Raw genomic sequence first — 19,298 nt, forward strand, 5'->3', positions numbered from 1 at the left:
CTTACTCCTGGAATAAAAAAAATGCGCTCCTCGCTCGCTGGTCTAGAAAAATGGAGATGTTGACGCGGGCTACAGCGTTTTCTCCTTAATGAATAGCTCCATTTCGCGGTGGGAATGAGTTTTTTTTTCCAGCTGGGCAACACGTGGGGCATCGAACTGCGCAGCCGAAGCGTGACGTGGTCGTGCTCTTTTTCGCAGGAGATCCGGCAGCTGGCTTCCCCGGGCGGCGCTTCGACGGCGGGCGGCGAGGCGTCGCCGTTCGGCCGCCGCAGCCCGGCCTCCGAGCCGCTGCTGCTCGAGCCGCCGGCGAGCATGTCGGCGCCAGCAGGAGCGGGCTACGCGGCGGCGCCCATGGTGCACAGGGCCTCGCCCGGGGGCTACGACCTGCGGGGACACCGTCGTCCGCCTCCTCCACCAGGTGCGTGCTCTTCGCTACGCTTCGTCGCCCTCGCGCAACCGGGTGGCGCAGCAGTCGGCAGGCGTGGTGTGCCAGCCTTACACACGCCTGTACCGCTCTCGTCGGCAGGCCTCCTTTTTTCTCTTTTCTTGCCGAAAACTTACAGTAGAACGGTGGAGTTGAGTTCCAACCACACATTAAGCAGCGCCAGCACTGGCGCTTCTTAAATTTAGCGAGGTCATTTCACAGTGACTGATTGGCCGTGATGTGCATGCTTTTGCCAACTAGTGATTCCTCTTGGGTTGCACGAAAGAACAGTGGTTTGCCGTGTTTGTCCGGTACTTGCATTGAGTGCAGCTCTGTTATGCCTCACCCATATGACGGTACGTGCTCATCTTCGAGGGAGGCCACAGTACTTGAGATGCGGGCCCTTTCTGATAGAGCCTTTTTCGAAAAAGGGCGCTCACGCGCCGCTGACGCGAACTACAGTCTTCCGCCATTGTGAAGGCACCACAGCAGACGACGCAGGCTGTGTGTCCCAGCGACGCTGATGCGCGTTTTTTGCAGCGCACACAGATGCCTCTTGCGTTCCTGCAGGACGCAGACCACGTCGGGAGGGCACGCTGATAAGTCTCTAGCAGGTCGGATCCATGCATTGCCATTCATAACAAGCGAAACTGCTCGTCCAACCCGTTGAAGGATACAAAATTTTGCTCATTGTGCAGCGGAAGCAGCTCAGAAAGCTTATCGGAGAGTACGAGGAGCTCGTTCAAGCTAGAAAGCGGTGCGATTGCAGCGGATGATAAAGAACTAGCCGCCAACACAAACATCACAGCACTCAAGCATTTGACTGCTCGCTTTCCATGCCCTCATGGTGGTGCTAGCTATCCCACGCTCCTTTGCGAAGCGAAAGTGACGAAAAGCTCACCGTCAGGTGGCGTATTTATGAAATTGATGTAATAAATTGCGTTGTTCGAACAAATGACCTCGTTGCTTGTTTTGATATTGGCAGTGAGGGTGGGGCTCTCTCTCTCTCTCTCTCTCTCTCTCTCTCTCTCTCTATCTATCTATCTCTCTCTGTGTGTGTGTGTGTGTGTGTGTGTGTGTGTGTGTGTGTGTGTGTGTGTGTGTGTGTGTGTGTGTGTGTGTGTGTGTGTCAGCCTGTACGAGTGTGCTGTCTCGCCCCTTCGTGTACTTCAAGGTAAACATATCTGACAGAGATCTGTCTGACTGGGTAAAAATTAAACGAATAAAACACTTTCCAGCCACTTTTACTGGTCTACAGTTTCTTTAATATTGCAATTAACGACTGGCATGTTGAGACCCCTTCTATCTCTTCTTCAGGCGGTGACTGTCGGGCCGGCTCCAAAGCTAGCGACTTTCGTTCTTGCTGGTTGTCTCCCTCTCCGCTGTCGTTCCTCCGAGCGTTCTTGTCGCTGCTTTGTTTTCTCAATCCTACCGTGCTATTGGCAAATTCTGCGGTTGCGACTTATGCCTTGGGAAAAATTGGATTGCTGCGTGAATAGCTGTGCACCATGCTTGCTTCGCCTTCTCAGAAATATGCGCAAACTTGGTTATCTTGCCTACGCTTGTATCGTATACGTTCTGCGAATTGTGTGCGAAGAACAGCTTTTCTTGTCTTGAATCACGTAAGCAACAAGGACACCTGGCATAGTGTTTTTCCAAAGTGCTTTCTTCCTTGCAGTGCGGCGTTAATTCTATAGTTCTCGTGTCAGCTAATAAGCAGCGTGTGCCGGCTGCCCGTTAAATGTCCGCTATGGTGCGTGCTACGAAACACTCCGTCTCGGGCGTAGCGCGGATCGGATGCTGCATTGGCCTTTCTCTGCACGGCTGGCCTGAAGGGTCGCAAGAGCAGACTCGCGTACTCCAGGCCGGCCGTGGCAACAAGTTGTGACGGTTTCTCGAACCCCTCTGCGATCGCATCGCGTACTTGCCGAACGATCCGTATTGCTGCCTTGTAGCTTGCCAGTCTGCATTCTGTCCCCCGTTGGAAGCGATCAGACGACACAATAATCTCACATGCCCCCCCCCCCCCCCCCTTAAAAAGCACTGCTAGACTACTGTGTGGCACTAAAGTAGTACACAGTTCATGAACATGTAGTATCTTATTGTAAGTACGAGAGAAGTAGTGCACAGCAAGTGCTAGAGACAGAACTTGGACCACTTAAGAGAATCACGAGAGTGATTCTCTTAACCACGTCTGTAACTGGCGTCGGTGGCGCTATTGATAACGATGCGGGTGCGAAGACTCGATTGGCGTGTTTGGTGGACACGAGTCCGTTCACGCCACTCCTCGGCGTGTTCGCGCATCGTCTGGAGGACGCGCAGGCTTGATCACGAGTCCATATGGCTGCCTGACTTAAGGTAAAACGAAAATCGCCAGTTCTTGTGAAGGTATAGCGGCCATGTTGTCCTCGCCCATCCGCCTGCTGACCTATACCGAAACGTTTAAAAAATTTGGTCCTCTGGCTGCTCAGGCGTCTGTAGGCTCACACTCGCAAACGAAAGCAAAAAAAAAAAAAGAAATTAAGAAACACCTTTTCAGTTTCCAGTGTGGTTCCGAAAGCACGGCCTGCACGCGCGAAGGTCACTCACGCTGGCCGCTGTAGCGTTTCCTGCGGTGCCGGTCACGAAAGGCGGCTTGGGCCACTGGGCCGAGGGAATTGCCGCGTCTGGGTCAAGGCTCGCAGGAAATACGGTCCGCAGCCCCGCTGCAGGCCTTGCATAGGCCAGCCTACGCGAGAGGTCGGCAGCGCGCGCTTCAAGTCCGATAGCTGCCGACATGGTTCAGTTTGGCTGGGAACACGAGAATGGTGCGCTTTCTGGGATGCATATATACGCCGGCGCAGTCTGACTCGTCAGTGAGGAGGGCAGCTGCCTGGGAGCACCTATAGCGACCCTTGCGTCATTTCTATTGGCACATCTTTTTGGTCGATTGAACCATTTTTGGTCGTGACGTGTGTGCGTGTGTATGTACGGGTATCTGTTTGCACGTTGCTGTAAAACATCAGTGCTTTTTGTGGCTTACCGTGTGAGCATCTGTCGACAGTGCAGCGAAAATTTGCAACGACCGGATGGTGTTTAGTGATGAACGTTTCACGGTATTTCGCACCGTTGCACCACGCTGGACATCGGTCCCATTCATCAACGAAATAATAAACGCCGGGAATCCCTCGAGGCCTCGCTTCAAGGGGCCAAGTTACAAACTATTAAAAATAATTTAATGGTAACAAAAGTAAGCTGTTACGATCGTCAGCGATTGCTCCTGGAGTTTCACCATATAAAACTTCGAAGCGGTCCCAAGATATATGCTTCTCTCGACCACGGCAGGCTGGCCAGAAACCGGTGTGATAGTTGCGCCGGTGACGCGCTCGCCCCGACTCCACCGGCGGGGACTTCTCGGAGTGTCACCGTTATTTCACCGGAAGCAACATCTAACGTGCCACCGGTATCAAGCAGGCCACCGTGGCGAGCTCTACCAGCTAGCACCGACCACCAGTGAGGCAAAGAATGTGTTTCACAAAAAAAATAAAATAAAGGCTGTTGGCATTAATAAGTCTTTTGCGCCTTGCGACCACAGCTTTCAAATGACTAACGTGAAGGCGAGCGCCGAACGAGGCGAAGACGCACAGAAACGGCGTACGGCATGCATGCGAGCAACAGGAACCGCCTCGTTCGTTTAAGTCCAACGCTCCGTAACTTAAACTGTGTAGATAGTGGACACCTATTTCTGTGCATGGGGGAATAAAAATAACGAGACTAAAACTGCACGAAAATACCCACGCCTCGGTTGCCAGGCATATACACCCACCACATTCTGACCTCCATGCAACTCTGGTAGGACCCTTCTTTTACTAGTAATTAGGCAGTAAACATGCATGGCGTAAATACATATTTGCGGTGGCTTGATATAAACACATCAACACCACAAACCGGTCTAATATTCAATGCTTCTTTTAAATATAGCGCAAGTTATTTATCAGTAGGTGCTTTGTCGTGCGGGCTGAATTTACGTTAGGAGAGCTGTGGTGGTTTACTCCCATCTCGGCCTATTTTCGTTTACAGTATATATATATATATATATATATATATATATATATATATATATATATATATATATATATATATTCTCAGTGTTCACAGTGGTTCTTCTTCTTGTTTACTTTCTTTCTTTTTTTCGTCTTTTTTCTCCCCCCTTTTTTGTTTTTTTTTCTTTCTTTTTTTTCTTTTTCTAGTTCCCTCTTACTCTCGCAAACGTCTTTCAAGGCGAGATAGACGCGGCAGCAATTAAGTTTGGAAGCTCATGTCTGTATAACTCATCCCCTGATGAAGGAAGGACCCCTCCCGAAACTGTTGGGAAATAAATATATTTATCCTTGTTGACAACGCTCCCGTTGTGCCATATCCCATACCTTCACGAAGACTAACTGGCCCATAGAATTACTCCCACTATATATATATATAATATATAATCTCAAAAACAAAAGTGATGCTGGGTCCGGGTAAGATTATCCGTATAGGGAAGAAGACGCACGTACGAAGTGATTTTATTGATGTTTCGGCCGCGGGTCTGATGAAGGCCGGACCCGCGGCCGAAACGTCAATAAAATCACTTCGTAGTTGCTTCTTCCCTATACGGTTATATATATATATATATATATATATATATATATATATATATATATATATATATATACTTTCGACATTTTTGGCGGAAGTCTCCGCTGATCCTCCATATTAAACATAAACTTACAATATACGTTCTGCATGCAACAAGCTACCGCAGAAACCGGGGGGGATCGCTGTTGTTTCCGACTAGCTCGTCGCGTTGAGACAGCGGGTATAACAGCTCCTTTTTGTGCATAACTGCGACTGCTTGTCACCAGATATATATATATAGAGAGAGAACAAGGCCCGGCTGCGGATTTCGTCGCCACCGTGCCGTCTATCACGTGCTCGAGAGGAAGGACGGCGTTCCGAACGGCGATAGTATTTCATGTGCACTTCGAACGAGCAGCGCGGCATACCTGGGCGACTTTTGCGCCGTCGCTGCACTGCAGTGTATCATCTTTGACGCACTTGTCGGTCGACGGAGCTTCGTCGCGGCCACGTCGGTGTGTGGTAACACGTGAGTGACCCTCTTTTTCTTTAAGAAAAAAATGCTCAAAATCAATCGGTCAATTAACTAGCGCGAACTTGACTCCCCAGCATGGGGCAAATATTGGTAATCGTGGCAGAACGTCGGACATATATGTTGATGACAGAGTTATACGGTGTTAGGACTGGGGGGCCTGACAGCATATCACCTCTCGGGTTCCGGCGGGTCTCGTCGAGCTGGCCGGTATGCTGTCAGTCCCCGCAGTGCTATAGTAACTGGTGGCAGTGTGATATGCCGTCGAGACCCGGTCCTATAACAGCGGTCAGTCTTGTGGCGTAGAACATCACTCCGTCATTTATTGTGAATATAATGTGAACGAGAGGCTTTTAGCGCCACAGCGGACGAAGGCGTGTGCTCGGATATTTCCACCGCTGTCGGCAGCGAGCATTTGTAGGTTTCTCGAGTGATATATATTATGCACGTGTGTCGCTCGCCTGTGGTACACGTGCACTGATCAAGACGGCGATTCGTGTACGTCACATGTGTGCCCTGGTGGCGTATATAGGTTACAACTTTCTTGAAAATTTAGTCTCGACACTTGAGTGCGCACTGCATGCTTTTGTGAGCGCCGATGTCGTCTCGCTCAGTTGATGTGCTTGCATGGCTTGTGTGCAGAAGGCCCCGATTCTTTACTATTACAATTTACGCTCTTCGAAAAAAAAGGTGGTATAGTACTTGCTAACTTTGGGGTAGTAATGGTTTGTCACATATGTTACAACCCTGGTAGTACCTGGTAGTAAGCGCAGTTAGTAACGGAGAGCGTGGTAACAATTACTACCCTTGCTGTTACTAACATTTAGTAACTGTTACTACTCTAGCCGTTACCACTCATGTGTAGTAACTTTTTAAGGTTTCAAGAAAAAGTTGTAACCAATTCCACCTTTTTTATTCATTCATTTTGGCATATTATTTCTCCACTGCTAATGTTCGCCAATTAATGTGTCATTACTTGACAACTTCGGGTAATGGAGCGTGGTGTGTCATGAATGCGAAGAATACATAGACCTAACAAGTTTACGCATACACGTAGTATGACGTACGCATGGGGGTATATATAGGCCCTACTTTGCAGGGGCATGTCTGGCACAGGGGAGCACTTGTGTTTCAGGATGAAGTATAACGAATTTGAACCTATAGCACTATATTATACTACGTGGTTACGTATGTTTGGGGACGTAGCACAAGACTTTTAATGAACCTTACTTATAAAAAAATGTATGTCATATTTGTTCATTATAAAATGGCCACAAAAAGGCATTATGTAGAGTGGCCGGAGCAATGTACCGAACTCATTCTCAGTGCATTTGAATGCTTCACAGGACTAATATATCAGCGTTTACAAGGTAATATTTGTTTTGGGGGTTTTACGCGCCAAAACAATGATAATGTTTAGAGACACGACGCAGTGGATTGATTGTGACTGTTTTCGGGGCTAATTGCGACCGTCTGGTTATTTTGATCAGCTGGTCTTGTTAATATGTGCTGTAATCTACTAAGTTTGTTGTAATTGTCTATTGCAACGCATGTACACTTGCCTATGGTTCGTTAACTTGTACTTCTCCGTTTAGACAATATCAGAATCACGTTTACGTAAAATACCTCAATTGCGTAATTTAAAACAAAATGTATATTCTTGATCTATAGATATGTTCTGCTTTTTTTTTGTTTAATAATACGTCGATATGATTCCTCTCATTAATAACCAGAATCGGAATCGCACACTATTTTGAATTAAATAGTCAACAGCCGGGTAGCAAAAAGGTAGTAACGGGGCAAGAAAGGTAGTAACAGATGCAGTTACTACCTTTCATACCAGTTCCTGTTTACTAACGTAGGTAGTAAACAGGTCGCAAAAAGTTAGTAACGGTAGCAGCTAGTAACTGTTTACTTGGGTAGTAAACAGGTAGCAAAAGTGTAGTAACGGTCCAAGTAAGGTAGTAACCGCTGCAGTTACTACCGATTTGTTTGCAGTTGAGTGCACAAATATTTGCAATTACTATTATCTGGGCCTTAAGAAACGAACGCCAAAAGCGCACGTGCCTCCATGAATTTTCAAGACGCTCTTTAGAACCCGGTCGAAGCATGTTATTCTGAAATACTGGTGGGGTTTGCAATGATCAGCCGCCCTATACTATGAGAGAAACGGTGGCTTGGTGAAGGTCGCGTTTTTTTTTTTCTAAATCCAGCTATCACATTAAATATAAGCTTAACACTATACTGCGTTGATACATGGTGCAGGCCCGTGCGTTCTGCCTTCTCTCCCCAATATCTTGAAAGCTATTATTCCGTCAATGCATATGAGAACACCATTGATTACGGAAATGGAGAAAATTTTCGACACCGCGCCTTATCCAAAATGGAAATTTTGAATCAACCGCTTTTCCGACGCTGTAAAAAAAAGATCGATAAAGTTCAATTTTTAAAAAAATTCAAATAAATCGCAACTGGGTCTCGTCCTTGCAGCAACCGCGCCTCTCTCGCTTGTCCCCCGTCGGCGCTGTCGACACGTGCGGCGTCATCGGCGTCCAGATAGCTTCTGACACCGCGAGGCCTTGTCCCATACACCCCTTGGAGACCACCGTTGCGTTGGTCAGCGCCGCTGATTGTCAGCTGGCGGCACACGCTTCGGACGTCCAGCGGCGATGAGTCGTGCCCGGGGGCGCCCCTGGGCAAGGAGGCCTCTGGAAGACAATGGGTCTTGGCTAGCTGCCCGCGGTATAGCCTTCTCGCCTTGAAGGGTTGGGCAACGCCTGCCCGTCGCCGAGTGTCTGTACGAAGTACGCGCACGTATGACTATCTCGCACTGTATAACCGAAGGAGCTTGCATGTTGGTCCGGCACGTTTGTAGTGGTCCTGTAGTATGTGGGCTGAAGGGCGGCCTTCTGCATCACTTCGCCGCCGCTGTCGAATTGTGACCGCCTATTGCTCTCGGAAGCCATCTACCCTCAGAAACAATCAATTTTTTTTTTCGGCGAGTTATGATACTATGCTCCTACTTTTTCAACACGGAACTGTCGTCTGTCGAGGTCCACCAGGAATAGGCTTGTTCCTGGTGGACCTGGTGTTCCTGGTGGACCTGGTCGAGGTCCACCAGGAATAGGCTTGTTCCTGGTGGAATAGGGTTGTAAGTCAGCGCCTCGTCCGTCTCTTCTCTGTCCTGTGTCCTGTGTTACGCGCTGTTTTTTCACTTCGTTGACCATGTACCAACCGGCCCAAATAAGCACTTTAGTACAGGAATAGGCGCCCGTCATTTGACGCACCTCACGAAATTGACGTCAATCAAAGGCCATGCGGAACTGACAAAATTGATTTTTTTTTTTACGTTCAACGTATAGTTGCAAACTTTTGTGGAGACACGATTCACTTTCGCGTCACGAAAAAGAAACCAGTTCTCACCCCCCCCCCGCCCTTAAATGTTTTTTTATATTGCATAGTTTTGATGATTCTGTAAGGCCCGACTTTTAAACACATTCAAGAAGCATAGGCGAAGAGTACGGAGGTGCTGGAGGTCTTGTCGTCCCCCCCGGGCTGCTTCATGAGAGGGAGAGCCCCTACTACGGATATATATATATATATATATATATATATATATATATATATATATATATATATATATATATATATATATATATATATATATATATATATATATTTGATCAGTTTTTCTGGCTAAAGTAATAAAAATTATAAACTTCGAGAATAGTGCAGTATAAAAAACAAAACAATAAAATGTTTATTTAATCTCAACAATTTCGCCTGGTGGACCAGCCTTCTTCGGAGGATCTAAGCGAAATTAGATCCTTCAGAGAAGGCTGGTCCACCAGCCTAAACTGTTAAGATTAAATATTTTATCGTTGTGTTTTCTATACTGCATTATTCCCGAAGTTTATATATATATATATATATATATATATATATATATATATATATATATATATATATATATATATATATATATATATATATATATATATATATATATATATATATATATATATATATATATTAGCTCGGCTTAGGCTCTCACCCCTTGCCAACAACGGACTGTTGGCAGTTCTGTCTTATTGCAATTTCATGGGGACCAGTTTAAGGCTGCTCCTTCTCATTTGAAGCTTTAAAAATTCCGATCCATAGGCAGTGACAAGTAGGAAGTCGGGCGCCGTCGACGCATTGAGAACAAATTCAGAGCATGAGAAAAATTGCGGCATTTGCGATTTGGATCATATATATATATATATATATATATATATATATATATATATATATATATATATATATATATATATATATATATATATATATATATATATATATATATTATTCCCTCCAGGATTATGAATATGAACACTCCCCGCCTATGTCAAGTTGTGTGTATTGTGGCATTTGTGGGTGTACGCAAGGCATTTTCAGCTGGATATGGTTTCGGAGCGAGCAACTGCGTCTCTGTGGTTGGTTGTACTTCCTCCTCCTCAGCCGCCGCTGTATACTGATTAATACTGGTGATAATGCAAGCTGGGCCGCTTTTAGTCACTGATGTGAAATTCCACATCAAACAATGAAACTCGCTTTTGCAACCATGCCTATTTTGGCATTAAAGGAAGAGTAAAGTGAAACAGGGAATCAAAATTTAAACTGCTGAATTATTTTTAGGGGATTTCTTACCGTCGTTAGTTCACCGTTGTATTGATTGGCGTAAGAGAAGATCAAATTAATCCTTCTTTTTCTAAATTTTGCCTCGAAATCTCTGTATATGGATGTTGGCGTGACGTCACAGATTTCACGCTGTTTTTTTTTTTTCGTGCTTATCGCCTCACTGGCTCTGCAAATAATTGCTGAAACTCGACACGTTATATCTGTGGCTCTCTTAGAGGGCAGTGTGCTGCAATTTTTTGTCGATTAAGAACTGCCTAAATAGACAGTCCAGATCTGTAACGTCGTAGCGAGTTGATGCGGGAATTTCAAGGCCAGCGTCGTCCTGCATTTTGTTTTTCCGCGTTTCTTTTAATTTTTCTTATCGCTTGCCAAGTATCTCCTCGAATCAGGGGTTAGTACTATGAGCGCGGATAACGCAGGAAGCGGTGTTTGCACAAATTTCAGTTGTCGTTTTTTTTTCTTTGCGTCGTATGAAAGGCCAAGAACTCTAGGGACTAGAAAATGCTTACTGGTAAGCGCGACTGCACCCTGCGAAAGAGTAACAATAAGATGTCTTTGAAAGCTATATTTTAATTTCCTGTGTAATGTAGCTTGTCATCACAACACGGTACGAGCTTCTCGTCCCGTTCTCGCGCAAGATTTCGTCACGTTTCCGTGGGTACTCCGCTGCGTTGCTTCGTTGAGCCTGTTGCAACGGTGACGCACAAGCGGCCATTTTGAGTGGGACTCAAAAGCGGCCATTTTTAATGTTTTCGTGCGTTGCGCCATCGTAAAATAAGCCGCACTGGTGCGTGAAGTCGCCAGAATTGACGCTGTGTCCTGACGTCACGACAGTGCCGATTTCGGCAGGCGCGTCACGCGACAAAAAAAAAAAAGTTGACTGAAATGTCGAAATGAAATATTAGCATTTACCGAGCTTCCCCACTGCTCAGAGCCGTCTCTGCGTACAAGATGATAGTTGAGTACGTGAACTCGGCTTAGATATACTCCACCAGCGTGGCACATGTCTGCCCTTGTGCCGTACGGCGCGGAACGCACAGGGCAGTGCACTGAACGGGGCATGGACTCCGATCGATTCGTGGGAACGTTCTATGGGCGAGTGGGGCGGGCCCCGCTCTCCCACGTCACCGCTGCCTGGGTGCGGTCCGGTGGAATATTTCCACTTCTCTGCATCTGCCGTGCCTTGTACTTTTTCTCTTTTTTTTTCTCCCCCACTCACTACTCGTGACTCGCCGCGCACTCGGAAAACCGCTGCGCGAAGCGCACAGGCGCGGTCTCTTCTTTGCGATGGCGTTCGTCCCTTCCTGTCTCATCAGTCCTCGCTATAGTGCCGCCGTACTACGTACGGGTCTTGCCGCTGCGAATAGGCTGGTTCTTTTTTTTTGCTATTGTACACGCACTGACTGCCCTGCTGTGATCTGTAGTCGACAGCGACGTAGAAAACAATAGCAGCACCAAAATGTCAGGTTTTACAGACAAATACTGTCACTCCAATTAGTGTCCATTATCGCTCCCTAAGATTTTTTTGTTCCTAATTAGTGCTCAGTATAGCTACTTTCGGAATGGCCCTAACATGGTAGTGTAAATAGTCCTTGCTATTAGTACTCATCCCATAATTCACTAATGATGAAACTTTTGCTTATGTGATTTTTGAATGCAAAAGAAAAGTGAGCCCCATAGCTGTCTGCATCAGAGTGCGACACCTCAACAGTAGCACACAAGGGGTGGGATAAGGAGGGAGGATATGATTAAAAGGTTAATAGATGGAGAGAGGAAGGAGAGAGCGAGGCGTAGGGACAGCGAGCGACAGAAAACGACGGAAGAGGAGATAAGAAAGATGAACACGGTCGCAGGAGTCCGAGGACGGGGCACCACTCGGCGAGAGCTCTTGTCGGTGTCAGGAGATGGCGTAAGGGGAGCCCAGTCGGCCAGAGCTGCGCTGGCGTCGGAGATCGCGGGGGCACAACCGTTCGCCACGAAATCCAGCGAGCGTGGAAGGAAGGAGGATAGAATAGATTGTATTTCCATAGATACAAAAGTTCTGGTGGATACCATTGGCTAAAAGCTGTTGGCAAACAGCTTGACTGGGCTGATGGTCCGTTATACGTGGTGGTTGTATGAAAAAAAAAGCTACACTGTTAGAAACTCAAAAATAAGTTAAATATTAGCACAAATGTGCAAAATAAGATCTAACTATTATAAAGGATAATGGAAACAAATTCGATGCACAAAAGACAGAAATATACGCAAGAGTTACAAGAAATCAAACGCAATTGGCTCTGACAAGTGAACATTGAAAACAATTATTCCGGGAAGATGGGGGTTCCCTAGTTTTAGGGAGATTGGATACGTTCTGAGGACGAAGATGATTGATCTGGTATGAAAATTACTCTGAAGCATCGCGAATATAAAGTGTTGTGACGTGAAACATACAGACGTTGTGTTAAAGTGTTGTGACGCGATGTTGTTGGAATGCCCTAGAGTTGCGCGATACATTTAGACGCTCCCATTGAAGTTGTAATGAACATAATTGCGAGTTTTCTGCCACGGAAACAATCGCTAGAGTTTTATGGATCCGTGATATAGTTCCTCTAGTGTTTCGTTCGTCTACTTGGACACTGTGTGGTGGTGTAATGATGGAAGTATTGGTGTGACGTTTGAAAAAAAAAAGTCTTCCGGCAAGAATTTAAAAAAAAAACTTGGAAACAACATAGTGACCCCCCCCCCCCCCTCCCTTCCTTGGTGTTATATCCTGACATATACTCCATAAAATTGAGAGTAAACTTTATTTGGGAACCCCTTTTTTGGTTGACCGCTTTGTTGTATCTGTGAAACTGAGCTGTATGAAAGGCTGGCTCGGTGATCTATGTAGACGTACAGCCTAGCCGACCAGCCACTTGTCAAGTTTCGCCCGTCTGCGTGCAGTTGCCAGCTTGGCCATGGCAGGCTTGCCTAGACAGCCGAGGAGCCCGCAAAGCAGTGAAGGTAGTTCACAGTAGTTCTCTTTACATGTGACGTATGCAATAGGCACTTAATTGTTGAATATGGCGAAACGTATCATCTGCCCCGTTTTGCTGGCTTGCTCAGTTTCTTCCATAACTGTGTCGGGACTCAGCTGCAGTTTTCTCTCGAGTACTTCGCAGAACGGTTAACGAGAGTCGGCATATTCGCAGATCAGGGGGGAGAGAAAGAACTGCCCGAAAAAGTGGCGTCGCCCGTGGCATTGGGAGGCGCCATTAAGCGTGAGGACATCGGAAACCCATTTGGTCGGCGGCGGTGCTTTTTCGCCTTCGGTTAACGACGCCGGCACAGGTGACCGTCGGCACGGACCCCATTGTCGGCAGGGAACGCAGACGAGCTGCCTCATTAGTCAGTCACTTTGAATCATCCCCGTCCGCAACTTGGGAGGGTGGATACCATTCGCCCGCTCCTAAACTGGCAAGGACGCTGGATGGCTTATGGGCGCAAAGTTTAGAAGTGTTGCGGATTGTGCATGTCCGCAGTTTACCAGTATTCAGTGGTGATGTCGATGGCAGTGGAGTAGTGAAAGAGTAGTTCACAAGTTTTTACTATGAGAAGCCACTTGACCTGGCACGACTAGCGTGAGCTATTAAGACCAACCAAACTTTTGCGATGTCCCCATACGCCACCCTTCCTGTGACAGCCTCTTGGCGAATTCGTGCGTTGGACCAACTCTGCTGGCTTCACAGAGCGTTCACTTGCGAAGTCTGTGTGCGTGACTTACCTCCTTCCCGAGTGTTTTTTTTTTTTTTTTACCGTCTAACGAAAGATGTAAACCATTTTCAGGGGGCGCCTAGTTTCGCATGTTGAGTTCTCGTCCAACCTGTTGCTCTGCCGTGCATTTGTCTTAACGGCAAGCGAGTCCTGCGGAAATGCGCAACGTAATTTCCCACCGTTTCCGGCGTTCCAAGGTGTGCGTGGTTTGCAGCGTCATGGACGTTGACGGCCGGCGGAAAGTGCACTATGGACGACTGCCGCTTAGCTCGCGTGCCTTCGCGCGGGCGTTAGCAGTTTGTGGCCGTCGTGGCGGGATCAGGGTGTGTGGTGAGGTCTGGTCTCTCCGTATCCGGTGTGTGCCGGCCGGCGTCTCGGTCCACTGTCCTGCCCATAGAGTGCTTCAACGCTACGGTGCCTGTCGTCCACTTGCGTATTGTCGTGATCTGTTCTTCCTGCTCTCTTGGGAAACCCACCCTGGCATTTCGTTACTAGCGTGGCTATGTAGAGTCCTAGCAAACACCAAATATGAAGTGATGCCAGAAGTGGCAATTCGTCGTGAAAAAGAACTGACCAAACCGGTAAACGTGCAATGCTTTTTAACGAACCAGCTCTCCTCGTTAGTCGTTTCTTTTTTCCCCTTTTTGGTGACATCTCATAATGCGGGTTTTAGAATGACGCGAGGTGGGGCCGGGAGCCACTTTTTCGCGTCTCTCCATCGAGCGCTTGCTGGCTTCTCTGAAAAAGGGCAGCGCATGACACGATGCGGGCGTACTGGTCAGGTTTCCTTCAAAAATTATCTTTTATACGTCTTTTTTTTTCTTCTTGTCGTCCCTCTTTTCGTGCGCCTACGGGCGCACTGCGTGTTTACAGCTGGGGCAGCGCCTTAATGTTCGCAGCCCAGGCTGCTGCGCGGAGAGGCGGGGAAGCCCCCTGCCGTACGCTCTCTCGGTGGAGCGCACGCGAGCTCGCCAGGAATGCGTATATCCGCTCGGGCACCGGGCTGCGATGGAATTAAGGGGAGGGGGGGCGTACGGCAGGGATTCGGCCGGTCGAACGAAAATGTCGAATTCGGGGGGCCGGAGGCGGTCCGCACGTCCGCCGGAAACGCTGCTTCGTGTCCGGCGCCGTCGTATTTCTGGGGCCAGCCGACAGGCGCTGGTGTCTCCCCTCCCTGGCTTCCTTCCCCCACTCGGGGCGCATTGGACCCGTCCGGGAGGGGGCGCTCCTCGCCGTCTTTGCGAGCGCCCCCTCCCGGACTGCTCGCGCGTACGCCGCCGATCAATGGCCGCGCCTGGCAGCAGCGGGGTTCTGCTGCGCTGCCAGCGCCGTCCCCCGCACGAGCACGGCCAAGTGCGCAGTTTCTGCTGCCAGCGGGGAAAACTCCCTTTTGCCCGCTTGCCGCTTAATGGAAGCGGAGGAATTGGATTTGGCGTTCCAACCGCTTCCCGAGACAGGGTGTCTGGTTGCTGTGCTTAGTCACCTACAGCTCACCTATAGTCCACCTGTGGGGGTGTTGACTACCGAAAAGAAGTACTTCCTAATGAAAACTAGGTTTATGACCCAGCAAGTTACAGCATATGAAAACTATGAAATGAAAATTAGACGCACGCTGTACTTCAAGGAAGCTTCATTATGGATAGCGCAGCACATGCAAAGTTGATTGGAACTTGGCTGAAGGACTCGTGCTTAGGCAAGTCGGTGCGATATCTACTGCTCATTTTTTTTTGTGTGTGTGGTCCTCGTTAATAGTACGGCACGGTCTAACGTGTAGTGATTTTTTTTATTCATACACCCCCTATCTACTACTTACGAAACTAGAATACTGTTTTCCCACCTGACTGAAACCACCCGTGAAAAGCGTAATGAAATAACTCCTGCCAAAGGATCAAAACCCAGCACACCATGGTCATATAGGTGAACTCAGTGCCAAAGTAGAAAAGAAGTATGGTAGCAGGTGATCAGCTACTGTGTCAATACTGGGCTGGCTAGTGGACCCGGTATCGAGCCCCACTGTGTCATTGGTACTGTTTTATTTTCTAATTTCGCGCGATGTGGTTACGGACACCGGCGGCGGCGGACAACTACGGTGCTGCGCGAAACCCGAGTTGTGATCTCATAACTGCTTTCGCTGTAAAAAAAAATAAAGAAAATCACTGACGTGCAGTTTTTTTTTTTAAAGGCGCCAGCAATGTCGTACACTGCTCCAAATGATTGCCCGTAACCTTTTCAGAAGTCGGCAGTCATACTAGTGTTCACAGTTACGCGGGGTATATACACGCATGAGTAATTGAACAAACTGAGCTGTGTCCCGTGACAACAGCCCCCTTCCAAATCACAATACGCTTTTTTGCACTACACAGGTGTACTGCGGCGAAGGTGGCTTAAGCAGCGTTCTGCATAGGTTGGAGTCAGGCCAAGAAATTTTCAAACACAGCTATTCACCCTCCCTTCTCTCTCTCTCTCTCTTGCGATGTGGTTAGGTTTAGGCCACAACTTCTCGGATAACTTGCAAGATGCGTTCTACCATAAAAAAGCAACAAAGGCATGCGCCCGTTGATCCGGTATTTGATATTTATCGCCAGGACGACGCAATTAAAGGAGCAAATAACTTTATTAAAGAAAAAATAACGGCAAGATGTGGAAGAATCGTCTCCTTCCCCTAGGTGACGGATATGAGTCCTTACGCTCTGGCTGCATCCTCGGCTTGCCGAAGGGCTTTAAAAAATGTTTTATGTGACTTTGCTATGGCAACCAATGTGGTCGCAACGCCGGCGTTCACAGCACGTTCACTAGCGCGCGAAAAACGCGGTATGCGCCTCCAGCTGTAGCTGCTAACATGCCATAGCCAAGTTTGCTGCCTAGGAAGTTCATATTTCCCGCGAAGCGTTGTTGGCTACGGAAACACAATTTCGTCTAGAAGTTGCGTCGTCCCGCCGATATGGGTATCCGCTCCGGTGAGCGGACAAATGGGCGTGCGGCTTCGTTACTTTAGCTCGTCGATCGCGTCTCGAGAGTGTTCTGACCTATTCTCATGCATCTGACTCCTCGGTTTAGGGTTAGGGTCTGCGTGCTTGGATTGATTGATGATGCAAGCTGCCCGTGAGCAGCAACGTGGCCTCTATTTCTCGCTGAAATCAGTGCAACTGAGAAAATTTTGAGACTCGTCGGTCATTTTGGCGCAGCGTGGTGAAATTTCAGCGAACTTCATGGCTTCGGCGCAGCTCGGCGCAGAAATGGGGATTTGTGTCAAATTTGTGCAATTGGCGCAGTTGTTGCACCCCTGGAATGTACACCCCCCCCCCCCCCTGTCCTTCCTTGGTGTTGAGGCATGATTTTCTCAAAATTAAGGACCTGGAAAGCTTGTTCCGTCTATTCACTCTAGCTTCAGAAAAGTGGAAAGCTTATGATAGCGAACTGCGGGTACCATGCAAAATATGTTTCAGTTAGGCCGCGTTCACACTGAGCATTCCGGCCGCCGAAAGTGCTCCGAATCCGGTTCGGCGGCGGCAAGTTCCGCCGAAAGGGCCCTCTCCGCGCCGATCGCTCTCGGACCGATTTTTGCGGCGTCTGCCGCCGAATCGGTCACCGCGGACCAATAGGAGTGCTAGTCAAGGAATTTTAAAAAATGGCGGCCAAGCCCTACTCACTTGTTATGCCGCCGTCCACGTAACTGAATGTTGAAACCAACGGGAGTTTAACCTACTCTGTGCCTACTCGTCTCCGTATTTCGTGAAAGAGGTGACCGAGCTTGTTGCGGTCTTGCAGAGCAAAACAAACCCACCAACGCCGCTGGCGTCGGTTGTTTTTCTGCTCTTTGTGCATTACAAGACAGCCGCTTGCCAACAAAGTAAGCAGTACTGCCTTTTCTTGCGTACGAGAATCGTCGAAGTATACACCACCGGATAGCGTAGTATAGCGTTTGCAAGCCGCGACAACAACCGGGTGACAGCGCATCCATCCCGCGTTTGCCCCGTAGTAGATGGCATATTCGGCGGCGCGGGGCGCATCCAGTGCGAACGACGCTGCGTTTCGGCGGCAGGGGAATTTCGGTCGCTGTAGAAGGCGGATGTTTCAGTGTGAATTAGGCATTAGTACGGCCTGACCTGCAGGTTGCGGGAACGAATCCCGGCTGCAGCGGCTGCATTTTCGATGGAGGCGGAAATGTTGTAGGCCCGTGTGCTCAGATTCGGCTGCTCGTTAAAGAACCCCAGGTGGTTTAAGCAAGAAATCATCTCGGCCGTGAAAAGAAATCGAGAGTTGAAAATAAAATGAAGGATACAAATTTTTATTGAGTTTTTCGCGGGAAATTTTGCTGATCACACCATTGACTGTAATTTTGAAGGAGCGCTAAATGTAGCAATCACTAAAATGTTTCTCACTAACGACAGCCGCCGCAGTTAGTGTTCGATCCTTTCGCTTTGTTTTTATCCTACTCGGCTGAACGTTCTGGGTCTGCAAGGCCGCTGAATAATAAGATGCGCTTGTTGTTAGAGCAGTATCCACACTCACTCACTCACTCACTCACTCACACACACACACACACACACACACACACACTCACTCACTCACTCACTCACACACTCACTCACTCACTCACTCACACACTCACACACTCACTCACTCACTCACACACTCACACACACACACTCACACACACTAACACACACTAACACTAACACACACACACACACACACACACACACAAAAAACGGCCGCTCTCCTAGCGTCTTTTTTTTTCTGCGACGACATCCCGGTTTTGTGAAGGGACACAAGCGTCAACAACGCGCACAGAAAAGAAACGCGGCAAAGACATGCGGAGGCATGCGCTATGTGCGCAACAGCAGGAAATGCACATCAACTACACCTCAACTGACTGCAGGTTAACGACCACGCATCCGAAGTGCATCCAAAGCGCCAGCGACGCTCATGAAACGCGCGTGCAACGTACGCTCTCGCTGCGCCTCGTCGCTCGCATAGCGCGGTTCCTAAGGGTGTCGCCGTCTGGTGGCCTCCAGAGAAAGGCATCATCGACAGTGTCAGCGTCTCCCATAGAAAACGCTCGGCGGTCGGCACACTAGTGAGTATATTCTAGGCACTATAGCTGAACTCCTGCCCCGCCGTGGTGGTCTAGTGGCTAAGGTACTCGGCTGCTGACCCGTAGGTCGCGGGTTCGAATTCCGGCTGCGGCGGCTGCATTTCCGGTGGAGGCGGAAATGTTGTAGGCCCGTGTGCTCAGATTTGGGTGCACGTTAAAGAACCCCAGGTGGTCAAAATTTCCGGAGCCCTCCACTACGGCGTCTCTCATAATCATATGGTGGTTTTGGGACGTTA

General features: G+C 48.3%; 1 protein-coding gene across 1 annotated transcript in view; it reads left to right on the forward strand.

Moving 5' to 3' along the window:
- The window catches only part of mura (ring finger protein murashka), a 195,311-nt gene that overhangs the window by 57,229 nt on the left and 118,784 nt on the right, over positions 1-19,298 (forward strand). Inside the window, exon 2 of the mRNA XM_075876139.1 lies at positions 199-418. Within this exon, the coding sequence (XP_075732254.1) occupies positions 199-418 (220 nt within the window). The remainder of the gene's footprint in view (positions 1-198; positions 419-19,298) is intronic.

Source organism: Rhipicephalus microplus, chromosome X, assembly GCF_043290135.1.
Source record: "Rhipicephalus microplus isolate Deutch F79 chromosome X, USDA_Rmic, whole genome shotgun sequence".
NCBI lineage: Eukaryota > Metazoa > Arthropoda > Arachnida > Ixodida > Ixodidae > Rhipicephalus > Rhipicephalus microplus.